We start from the raw sequence: 12,560 nt of genomic DNA, 5'->3' as shown, positions 1-12,560 counted from the left end.
AAAAAAAAATCAGCTGTTTAAAGAAAGACAACTTTCTTTAAACAGTATAATTTTAAAGAATTATTTTTTAAAGAAAGACAGCTTTCTTTAAACAGTATAATTCTCTGGCGGATATTACTTGGTTCACCAAACTGTGAACATCATTAGGAAATAGATAAAGCCTTTTGTCTATAGCTGAGATGTGTTTTGTTTCGTTTTTCTGAGACAGTCTTGCTCAGTTGCCCAGACTGGAGTGCAGTGGTGCAATCATGGCTCACAGCAGCCTACAGCTCCTGGGCTCAAGTGATCCTCCCACCTCAGCCTCCCAAGTAGCTGGATGACAGATGCACACCACCACGCCTGGCTAATTTAAAACATTTTTGTGTTTATAGAAATGGGGTCTCACTGTGTTGCCCAGGCTGGTCTTGAACTCCTGGCCTCAAGCAGTCCTCCTACGTTAGCCTCCCAAAGTGCTGGGATTACAGACATGAGCCACTGCACCCAACCTAGCTAAGATGCTATTAGCAACAAAGTTTTCTTTCAAAGTTTCCATTTTATTATTTTGTCCTTGCATTCAACAATATTTTTGAGTTCTCTCCATGTGATAAGCCTTGTTAAAGTGCTGGAGATGAAAAATTTTATATGAATGTGCTATTTGGGAAATGAATGTTTTATTGAAAATAGGCAAAAACCTATAAAAGTAAAATGACCTACTCTGAGAGATTTTATAATTGAAAACTCTTGGAGAAATGTATAACCAAAATTAATTTTTTTTTTTTTTTTTTTTGAGACAAGGTCTCACTGTCTCCCAGGCTGGAGCACAGTGGCGCAATCTCGGTCCACTGCAACCTCTGCCTCCGACGTTCAAGCAATTCTCATGCCTCCACCACCCAAGTAGCTGGGATTACAGGTGTACACCACCATGCTTGGCCAATTTTTGTACTTTTTGTAGAGACAGGATCTTGCCGTGTTGCCCAGGCTGGTCTTGAACTCCTGAGCTCAGATGATCCGCCTGCCTTAGTCTCCCAGAGTGCTGGGATTACAGGCGTGAGCCACCGTGCCGGGCTTAAAATTAATTTTTTGATGATACAATATAATGTAATGAATAACAGTTCATGTTACATCAGAGGGAGGCACATTCAGTCATGTCCGATCTTTCATAGAAGATCCCAGGGAGAAAGGTCCTGCAATGAATGTCAAATGCCTGGTCGCTAGAGGGTTAGTCTCATGCTTTGTTAACTTACCTGTCATTCGTCTAGGAAGTTAATGAGATGTCTTCTTTTGATGCTGTAGTAGCAAAAGGGATGTTTACAGAATATAGCATACTGCTACTAAGAGGCAAAACAAATTCTAGAATAATATTTATTATGCAATTCCATTTTCTTTTTTTTCTTTTAAATCCTCGATTGCATTTTCAATGTTGTATATTCAGATGTATTTATGTAGGAAAAGTATGGAAGGATATATGTCAGATTGTTAACAGTTATCTATTTGAGAGAAGGGGGGAAGGCTTATTAATTTTACATTTTGTAATTATATATTGTGTGGATTATTGCAATGAGCATGCATTGGTTTGTAATTCAAAAGACAAATGAAATAAGTAAATGGAGAAGGCGTGCTTTTCCTGTTCAATAGGATTAAACTACAGAATGTCTGGAAAGACATCTTTTTGTTGTTGTTGTTGTCTTATTAATTAAAGTTAAACATTTCTAAAATAGAGGAGTTTTAAAAATTATTAGCTGGGCAGCACTTTGGGAGGCCAAGTCAGGTGGATTACTTGAGGTCAGAAGTTCGAGATCAGCCTGGCCACATGGTGAAACCCTGTCTGTACTAAAAATACAAAAATTAGCTGGGCATGGTGGCGGGTGCCTATAATCCCAGCTATTCGGGAGGTTGAGGCATGAGAATCACTTGAACCCAGGAGGCAGACGCTGCAGTGAGCTGAGATCGTGCCACTGTACTCCAGCCTGGTCAAAAGAGCAAGACTCTGTCTCAAAATAAATAAATAGATAAATAACAACAACAATAATAAGGCCTCTCCATAAAACATTTGATAAGAACTAACAATATGGTAGGCTATAACCTCAAACCTCTCTAGATAAGCACTTAGAAGTGAATCTGTTATGAAAACCATACGTTTGGGAAGGTACATATCTGTCATGGCCGTAAGGGAGACACTCTTGGAGCTAGAAGAAAAGAAACCATTCTGGAAGTACTCCATGGTCCCAGTAGACAGGACTTGGGTTTAAAGGACAGAAGACTAGGCCCTTTCACCTTCAGAGAAAGGATGAATTAGGGAAAAACTTACCCACAGACACGGTAACACTTGGAAGGTTTGTTCCATACCCATGCTCTTGGTAAAAAGGAAAATTCTCTCCAGGGCCTTACCCTCAAATAGCCTTGGAATTCAAATTTAATATTATGGTACCTCAAGGTCATCATATAAATGCTCCCAAGATGTAAAATCAATAATACAAATTGGCCCTGGATTCATGATATGCCTCGAGCTCCCTGCAGACGCAGACACAAGGCTGTTCATACCCTTTGTATTTCAGTTGAGTTGCTTACCTTTTTGTTATTAAGTTCTTTGACTTTAAAATGGAAACACACACATATGTGTACGTGTGTGCATTCAGAGTACTGTGCTGAACTGTTGACAAATTCCTAAATCCAGTTTGAGGAAGGTTTCTGACATGTGTATGTCTCCCTATTCAACTTCTTTTTCTCATTTTGCTTGTAGCACTAACCTAATTGGATGTAGGAAACTCTGCCTTCCTTTTTCTATCTACCCTGTGTGCAGTTTCTCATTTGTGAGTCAAAGGAAAAATCATCTTAACTTTGGTCATAGAAATGGTAGCATGAACACCCTTGGGTCAGGAAGGGCGATTGTAAATGCGGGAGTGGCGTCATGGCCAGGCATGCCCTCGGCATCTTTCCTCCCTGATGCGTGTGTGTGTGTGTGTGTGTGTGTGTGTGTGTGTGTGGTGTGTATATGTGTGTGGTGTGTGTATGTTTTGTGTGTGTGCATGTTTGTGCATGTGTTGTGTGTGGTGTGTGCATATGTGTGTGTGTTGTGCTTGTGCATGTGTGTGGTGTGTGCATGTGCGTGTGTGTTGTGTGTATGTGCATGTGTGTGGTGTTTGTGTGCATGTATGTGTTTTGTGTTTGTGCGTGTGCGTGTGTGCATGTCAGATCTGGGGTCTCCCATAGTCTGCACTTACTGGAGTCTGGTGGGGCGAGAGGCAGTGCCCAGTTTTGATACCTACCTAAAATGTGCCAGTGTAGCCTAGGACAGGTTATTCATCCTCTTTGAGCCTAAATTCTGTCAATATTAAAATTAGAATAAGAATTTCTCTTTAATAAGTTTGTTTTAATAATTCAATGGGGTAATGTATGTCCAGATTCAGTTAAGTTTTTAGATCACTTTCCATTAAGCACATTTATTTAAACGAAATCAATAGAGACTATTTCTTTATCATATCGATTTCCTTTTTTCTTTCTTTACCACTCTTGTAAAATATTTTTCTGTTATATTCCTTGTAAATTAGCATGTATCTTAGCTTCATTAGGCCTAAAGAGGCCTTTATTTGCTAGCCTGAGAATCTTCCTTGTCATTATTTACTTGCTTGCTTGTGAAAAGGTTTCCTGTTACAACCATCTGTCTTGCTGAAAACTTTTGTAATACAATCCATTTGTAAATGAAATACTGTCTGTGTGTTCTCTGCCTAGCATTACACCTTGAGACTAGGAAGTGCTCTGTAATTATTTGTTGTCAAATGGTTTAAAACTACTTACTGTTAGTCCCCTAGCTGTGTGGAATGCTCAATCCTTACAGAATGCACCCTGCAAAATGATTGTCTTAGCATAGCCTCACTCTCTCCCACAAAGATGAGGAATACAGTCACTTTTTCTTGTAGGTAGCAGTCCCTAACCAGCGTGTATCAGCTGGCTCATAACTGTTACGGAGTAGAAAACTCCTGAGTAATGTGAATGAAATTTTGTATTAGATTAGAAAAGAGTTGTGGAGTTTAATGTCATAGGAGAATGTCTGACTCGATTTTTTGTTCATTTAGCATAGATTGATTTGGGGTACCAAGAGGAACAAGACAGTCCCTGCCCTCGAAGGGCTCAGAGTTTTGACGCTTCGTTGTACCAGTTACCTGGTAACAGATAACTGCACAGGATGTGATAAGATAAGTGTCAGATAGCGTAGAGGTTCCTGAATGGAGGTTAAAGAAATTGATGGGTCGTTTTAGCCAGGTGCAGACAGGATGCTGAGTGGGCACTCCAGCTCTAGAGTTACTTGTGCATATGGCCAAAAGACAGGGGCTTGAATGGCTGATGGTCCATTGTTAGCGCAAGCTACGGAGGCAGGTGAGGAAGGCGTCGTGCCGTGATGAGAAGCTTGGGATGGTTTAAAGGGGAGTTACTGAAGCATTTTTAGGATAAAGGAATGAAGTATTTGGGGTATATTGTGGGGAAAAAAAATCATAAAGTCATTATTTCTTTTCTCATCAAACTAGAGGGAACAAAAACAGTATCAGGAGTCTTTTGACACCCAGTTGGTTTAATTAGGATATCAAATAGTCAAACCAGCAAAATACTGCTCTTCCCACAGACCATGAATCCCAAGGCAAACTCTCCAAGCAGCCAGTGAGGAAGACTTTATGGCCCCTTCTTAGTCTGTTTGCATCGCTATAAAGGAATACCTGAGGCTGTGTAATTTCTAAAGAAAGGACGTTTATTTGGCTCATGGTTCTGCAGGCTCTACAAGAAGCCTGGTGCCAGCAGCTGCTTGTGGTGAGGGCTACAGGCCGCTTTCAATCATGGCAGAAGGCAGAGAAAGAGACAGATGGACAGACAGAGAGACAGACAGATGGACACTGCCCTTGTGACCCAAACACCTCCCATTGGGCTCCACCCCTAACACTGGGGATCACATTTCAGCATGAGGTTTGAAGGCTCAGATATCCACAGTATAGCAGCCCCCATCTCCTAGGGCAGTGGGGTGGGTCCGAAAGCCACCAGGTTGTAAAAGTGTGGGTTATGCTTTTCACTGCAAACTCCAAAGATGCATAAATGATCCTGTTCTTCACGAACATTCTTGGGGTCTGCTTGACACTCTTCAGCCTGCAGATTCTGGCGTGAGTGACTTGGCTTTTCCATCACCACACTGTACCCATCTGTTTTCTTGAGACTGTTCTTTATTCAGAGTTTTGGGCAGAGAAGTTGCTGCTTCTGATAAATGGAGTTGGGGGTGAGGGTGAGAGTAGGTGAGAAGGTGGCAGACAGCTGTGATATGAAGGGAAAGTTTTTTAGATAATTCTGTGCTCAGGAATAAAGTCAGGGCAAGCCATCAGTAGACTAGAGGGTAGGATGAAGTGGGGCAGTCGCAGCAGAGAGAACACCAGACAGAGCCATTGGGTGCCTAACTGAGAGCACGGGGTCCCTGAGGTGACCCCCAGTCTAAGTCACCAAGACCATTTTCTGCCCAGAGCATTTCTGTCACGGTGCAGGCTCTGGCTCTGTGGTTGACTCAGAAAGTTACCCAGGACTGCTTCCCTCAGAGGGTTTTGTTGTTGTCATTGTTTGGTTTTTGTTTTGTTTTGTTTTGCGACAGAGTCTAGCTCTGTTGCCCAGGCTGGAGTGCAGAGGTGCGATCTCAGCTCACTGCAATCTCTGCCTCCCAGGTTCGAGCGATTGTCCTGCCTCAGCCTCCCAAGTAGCTGGGATTACAGGTGGGCACCACCACGCCCAGCCAATTTTTGTATTTTTAATAGAGACGGAGTTTCACCATGCTGGCAAGGCTGGTCTCGAATTCCTGACCTCAAGTGATCTGCCCGCCTCAACCTCCCAAAGAGCTGGGATTACAGGCATGAGCCACCGTGCCTAGCCTCCTCAAAGGGTTTTATCTGGCTAAAATGAGAAATTTTATGTGAAAATACCATAAAGCATCATAGAGTTGTAAGGAATGGTGGAGTCATGATAATGAACCACAGCAGGCATTCTCTCATTCCATTCCCAAACTAAATCTCCCCTCAGTGTTTCATGGCTGTTTTTGCTGTGTAATAAAATATTAAAATACTTTCAAAAGCTGTTCTCATGAAGACAAGATCTTATCTAACAACTCTGTGATTCAGTGAACTAACTTTTTAAATATTGAAAAGGAAGTCCTTTGAAGTAGCTACTGCATACTTGGTTGTTTGTGTAATCCACATATAAGCAGTATTTAAATTGAGGTAGAGTACACTTTTATGACTAATTTGGCTTATCAATAAATCATTTTCATGTGTTTTATGCACTTGGGTAAGGTTAGCAGTTTTTCAGCCATGCTTTCATCATGATTGCTTGAACCATGTCATTATTTGCCTTTTTTCTTCACCTTAAGCTCTGTTACTGAGCAAAAGGGGCTCACTGCCTGATGCTCTGGAAGCCAATACTAATTGACATAGGGTTTTTGAGGGGGGGAAAAAAGCTTTGTTATTGCAAGTTGACTAATAAAGAGACACTAAGTCCAGCTCAAATTTGTCTTCCTGTGCAGGCTTTAAGGCAGTGATTTTTTCAGGGGATGGATTCTCGGATTAGTAAGTGATTACTGGAAGGAAAGGGGAGATCTGAAAAGTCCTCGAACACTTGCAGTTGTCTATTTCATCATGCTTCCTCATGGATTACATATGCAAATTCAGGCGGAGTTAGTATGAAATGTGTTGGAAATTTGGGCTGTGACGTCAGCAAGCTGTTTCTACTCAGACTCCATAGGCCATGTTGGTTCCAACCAATTTCAGCCAGTTTTTTTTTTAATCTTATAAGCAGAGGGAGTTTCAGCATTTTAGCAAGTTGTTTATTTTCTTATACTGCCATCCTGCAAACACAAGAATTTCTGTTAGTCGTTGGTTTCTTTAACAAAGAGCTTAAGAAGGGCACAGTTTCAGCTCCAATTCTGTTTAATGAATCCTCTAAATCACTGGGCAAGCTGAGAAGATTCTCTTGTTTATTGTAATTAAGTGGGGTGGCTGTCGTTTATATTCCGCAAAGGCCATCTCAGTTTAGTGCACCAGTAATCTTTCTGAACAGCTGTCTTGAGTCGAGTGTTTGGCAAAGCTCATGTGACTCTTCTTCCAGGTCCCAGCTCTGCCATCAGGGTCAGGGTCACTCTGCTCATTTGTTGGTTTTTAAAAATTCAGTGTCGACCAGGCGTGGTGGCTCACGCCTGTAATCCCAGTGCACAGGAGGCTGAGATGGGCAGATGACTTGAGGTCAGGAGTTCAAGACCAGCCCTGGCCAACATGGCGAAACCCTATCTCTACTAAAAATACAAAAATTAGCTGGGCATGGTGGCACGTGCCTGTATTCCCAGCTACTTGGGAGGCTAAGTCAGGAGAATCGCTTCAACCAAGGAGGTGGAGGCTGCAGTGAGCCGAGATCACACCACTGCACTCCAGCCTGGGCAACAAGAATTAGACTTTTGTCTCCAAAATAAAATAAAATAAAAAATAAAAAAAATTCAGTGTCATTCTGCATTCTCCAAATTGTCTGTGGTATGTGTGTGTGAGTCCTGTCTTTATACGTATTGGTGTGTGTTTCTGTTTGTGTGTGTGTGAGAGAGACAGAATGTGTAGGAAGGGTGCACATTCCTTTCTCCCAGTCCCCCCCAGTTATTCCCCACTTAGCAGAATCGTTTCTGGGATATTCAAGCAAGTTGTTGAGAAAAGTTTGATTTGTGAATATTTGAAGAGCCCACAGAGTTAAGATTTATCTCAAGAAATAAGATAACTCTTTTATTATTAGAAAATTAATAATTTACCATTATGTAATTTACCAAATAGAGAACTTAGTTATGAAATTTTGGGCTCTTGTATGCCTGGGCTGTTAGAGAGTCCAAAAGAGTTAAGACAGTTTATCTTTCTGCAGTTGTACTTAAGAAGAATTTCTATGTTGGTGAAATACATGTGTATATGTAGTTGTGTGTAAAAGTATATAGGTGCATGCACAAATATATTTCCCTTTTGGCATGATTGTCTGTACAACCACATTCAAAGTGCATTACAAAATGAATTCCTTAAAGAATAATTTTAGGCCAGGTGTAGTGGCTCACACCTGTGATCCCAGCACTTTCGGGAGGCTGGGGCAGGTAGATTGCTTGAGGCCAGGAATTCAAGACCAGCCTGGTCAACATGGCAAAACCCCATCTCTACTAAAAGTACAAAAATTAGCCAGGCGTGGTGGCAGGCGCCTGTAATCCCAGCTACTCGGAAGGCTGAGGCACGAGACTCTCTTGAACCCAGGAGGTGGAGGTTGTGGTGAACCGAGATCGTGCCACTGTACTCCAGCCTGGGCAACAGAGCAAGACTCTGTCTCAAAATAATAATAATCATCATCATCATCATCATCATCATCATTATTATTATTTTAAAGGGATCCTTACCTGGCACTTTAAGGAAAAAGTTTGCCAGTTTCAATCTCAATTATACTAGAAAATGGAAGCTCTGCTTATTTTCCCAGTGAATCAATTACTTGGTCAGTGAATTTTTATGAGTGTCCACTATGTCCCCATTATTATCCTAAGGGGTGATAACCCCTTCAGAATTCCTCAGTTATAGTGCACAGATGAATCTGAATCAAAAGACATGCTATTGATTCAAATACATTATTGTGACCAGACAGCATAGATTGTGACAACGGTAGGAAGGACAGGTACTTAAGCCCCAGCAATGTCATAGAGTAGCGAGGGCATCAGCCTGCTGTCTTTGTCAGTAGCTACTTGTATGGTCTCCTAAGCAGATTTTATCATCTCTATGTTCACTTCCTTCACTGTAAAATGCGGACTGGATTGCATTGGATGACCTCAAGAAGGCTTTCTGGCTCTGAAAGTCTTCTTCTATGACATGCAGGTAGGTCTGTAGTCATCTCTGATGGTTGTACTGTTTCCACAGGGTGTTACCTACTGTGGAGAAAGTTCCGCAAGCAGTCTTACCATGGCCCATGTGCCCTGGCATGAGGAAGTGGTACAGTTTGTCCGCGAGTTGGTGGATCTGATCCCTGACTATGAAATTGCATGTGAACACGAACACTCTAATTGCCTCCTGATAGCACACAAAAAGGTAAGAATAACTCAAACATGGATTCTTCTGTCCCCGACCCTGCTGTTCTTTCCTTCTCTTCTCTCTTTATCTTCCTCTTACATTGTTATAGGTATTATTTGCTTGTTTACTACCTTTCCTAAAACAAAAATAAGAAAGCACTAAATTCTGTCTGCTGGGCTCATAAACTCTTTTCTGTGTGAAATTGCTTCTTGTTTAGCCCTCCTCTCGACATCTTGAAGTACTTTCTGGTTTGCAGTTTTTAGAAGGTGCATGCTAACAACAAAGCAAAATATCCTTGTAATAACCTCTAGTCCTTTCCTGGAATGACAGGGAAAAGCGAAAATAGTAAATAGTCCCCATATGAGTTTCTAGCTGTCAGAAGCAATATTGAGGTATCTATCAAATTTTAGATTGCTTGAATCTTGGCATCTGGAGAATTTTGTTTGGGATTTTAGTTTATAACACTATTTCCATTTTTCCCCTTTAGTCCTTTTATTAGATAGAACAAGTACATGAATCTAGTATCTTTCTTAAGTAAATAACTCCTAGCAAAGGAAAAATCCAGTTCTTGATAGAGGTGGGCCACTGAAATAATTTGTTAATTTTCTGGAGAAGTTCTGGAAAATTTCTTAGTCTTTATTTCTTTAAATACATATTCTTTCTCATTATATTTTCTCCTCTGGGACTCCAATTAAACATATGTTAGACATCACTATATATATTTTTTATATCTCTTGCCTTCTCATTTGTATTTTTTTGCTTTTGTCTCTCCATCTCTCCATATTTCATTTTGGGTAGTTTCTATTGATTCATATTCCAGTTCACTAAGTTTTGCTTCAGCTGTGTCTCCTATGCTATTAAATTCAGCCATTAATTTCTTAATTTTAGATTTCATGTTTTTTAATTGTGTAATTTCTGCTTGGTTTGTTTATTTCAAAAATGCTATTTTGTATAATTTCTATTTCCCTGCTGAAGTTTTCGAGCTTGGGTTTTATCTTCTTGAGTACTGGAAGTGAGTTGTTTTATGGTTTGCATCTGATAATTCCAATGTCTAAAGTTTCTGAGGCCGTGTGTCTGTTGTCTGTCATTTCTGCAGGTTCTCATTCATGTTGCCTTGTCTTCTCCCGTGCCTTGTTACCTGTGATTGCGTTCTGTATGTTGCATTTAGAAGATTATTTCTAGAAATGAAGTCAAGCCTAGGATCAGATCTCTCCTGAGGTGTTTGAAATATGTGATTTAACCCTCTCACTTTTTCCTTATGGAAACTGAGGTCTGAACGGTGAAGAGACTGGCTTAAATGGCTCTGTCAAACTGGAATCACAGCCTTCTCTCCCTCTAGTCCATTGATCTTTTGTACACTACAGGGCAGCTTTTGAAACCATTGGCAGTATTCAAAGGAACATTTAAAACTGGACAATTTAATTTTAGTCTAATACTTTACTTCAGTCTGTAAGATTTCTTCTCTCTTTCCATGAGGATAGAGGAAATAGATAGCAAACTGTCTCATTCAAGCCAATTCAGTTCTTCGAGTGTTTATTGAATGCCTGCTGAGTTCTGGACACCAGGCTGTGCAGCAAGGGATTCAGTGTTCAGACATGAAGAATGGAAAGCCACAGGGTTAATTGCAAAGTAGACTTGGCACAAATCTTACACCACCACTTGTTAACTAGGTGACTTTGTGCAAGTTCTTTCATCTTTCTGTAGTGTGATGAATGAGAAGAGATTATATGTGGAGTCAGATTGATTAGAGGGCTTTAATCTTGGCCCTTGTCTCTTTTTAGCTTTTCATCTGGAAAATGGGCATATTGCTAGCCAAGGCCATTGCTATGAAACACTTAACACAGCACCTAGCTCATAGCATGATTCAGTTATTGCTGCTTCAGTTATTTTTATTTTTATAAAACCACCTAATTTGGCAAATGCTTAATATGTGACAGACACTGTCAAGTGTATTTTTAAATCCTCACAGCATCCCTGTAAGGTAGGTACTATCGAGACCTCTGTCTTTTTTTTTTTTTTTTTTAAGATGGAATCTTGCTCTGTTGCACAGGCTGGAGTGCAGTGATGCAACCTCAGCTCACTGGAACCTCTGCCTCCCCACTTCAAGCGCTTCTCCTGCCTTAGCCCCCTGAGTAGCTGGGACTACATGCGTGAGCCACCACACCCAGCTAATTTTTGTATTTTCAGTGTATTTTGTATTTTGTAAATTTTGTATTTTCACCCAGCTGGTTTCACCATGTTAGCCAGGCTGGTCTTGAACTCCTGACCTCAAGTGGTACGCCTGTCTCAGTCTCCCAAAGTGCTGGGATTACAGTCATGGGCCACCACGCCCAGCCTGACCTCTGTCTTATGGATGAGAAATTGACACATCAAGGGGTTCAGTAACTTGCCCAAGATGAAACAGCCAGTAAGGAGGAGAAATGGGATTTAAGCCCTGACATCTGACTCCAGAGCCTGTATTCCCTTCTTTCCTTCCTTCTTTCTTTGTCTTTTGTTTTAAACTTGGAAATTATTTCAAATTTACAAAAAAATACAATGATAAAAATAGAACAAAGGACACAGATTTGCCAAATCACCTGTTACCATTTTTCTGCCATTTGCTTGTTCTCTTGCTCGCTCTCTTGTGCTCTTGTTCTCTCTCCCTCTCTCCCTCCCTTCCGCACCCCCACCCCCGGCTCCCCGCCCCCCAGCATACACATGCACATATCTGTCTTTTCTGAGCCATTTGAGGAAATGTTGCATTGGTCATGGTCCTTTGCCCTAAATGTTTCAGTGTGAATTTCTTAAGACTAGGAATATTGTCTCTTATAACCACAATACAGTTATCAACTTCAAAACTGTAAACTGATACATGACTTTAATCTACCATCCATATTCACATTTTGTCAGTTCAACTTGTAATGTCCTTTATAGCATTTCCCCCTCCAGTTCAGGATCTACTCTGCAGGAGTCCACAAACTTTGTTTATAAAGAAAATATGGGCCGGGTGCGGTGGCTAATGCCTGTAATCCCAGCACTTTGGGAGGAAGGCTGAGGCGGGCAGATCACTTGAGGTCAGGAGTTCGAGACCAGCCTGGCCAACATAGCGAAACCCCATCTCTAATAAAAATACTAAAATTAGCTGGGTGTGGTGGCAGGGGCCTGTAATCTCAGGTACTCAGGAAGCTGAGGCAGGAGAATCGCTTGAACCCGGGAGGTGGAGGTTGTAGTGAGTCGAGCCTGGGCGACAGGGTGAGACTCCATCTCAAAAAAAAAAAAAAAAAGACATAAAGTAAATATTTTAATTTTTATATAAAGTAAATATTTGAGGTTTGCAAGGCACATATAGTCTCTGTCAGATATTCTTTGCTTGTTTACTCATTTTACAATCTCTTAAAAATGCAAAGACTGTCCTTAAAACAGGTTTGTGAGCTAAATGTGGCCAGATTGGGCCTACCAGCCACAGTTACCCAACCCCTAATCTAGGCAGATACTACATTTTCTTCTCATGTCTCTGTA

At 41.1% G+C, this 12,560-nt stretch overlaps 1 protein-coding gene across 2 annotated transcripts in view; it reads left to right on the top strand.

Moving 5' to 3' along the window:
- The window catches only part of LOC117072911 (S-adenosyl-L-methionine-dependent tRNA 4-demethylwyosine synthase TYW1), a 274,209-nt gene that overhangs the window by 208,319 nt on the left and 53,330 nt on the right, over positions 1-12,560 (top strand). For both annotated transcript variants that reach the window (XM_033193369.1, XM_033193368.1), the window contains exon 15: positions 8,913-9,080. In XM_033193369.1, coding sequence (XP_033049260.1) covers positions 8,913-9,080 — 168 coding nt within the window. The remainder of the gene's footprint in view (positions 1-8,912; positions 9,081-12,560) is intronic.

This window comes from Trachypithecus francoisi, unplaced genomic scaffold (genome assembly GCF_009764315.1).
Source record: "Trachypithecus francoisi isolate TF-2019V2 unplaced genomic scaffold, Tfra_2.0 Lachesis_group4, whole genome shotgun sequence".
Classification (NCBI taxonomy): domain Eukaryota; kingdom Metazoa; phylum Chordata; class Mammalia; order Primates; family Cercopithecidae; genus Trachypithecus; species Trachypithecus francoisi.
The sequence above is the reverse complement of the archived record's forward strand: the minus strand, read 5'-3'. Positions and strand labels throughout refer to the sequence as shown.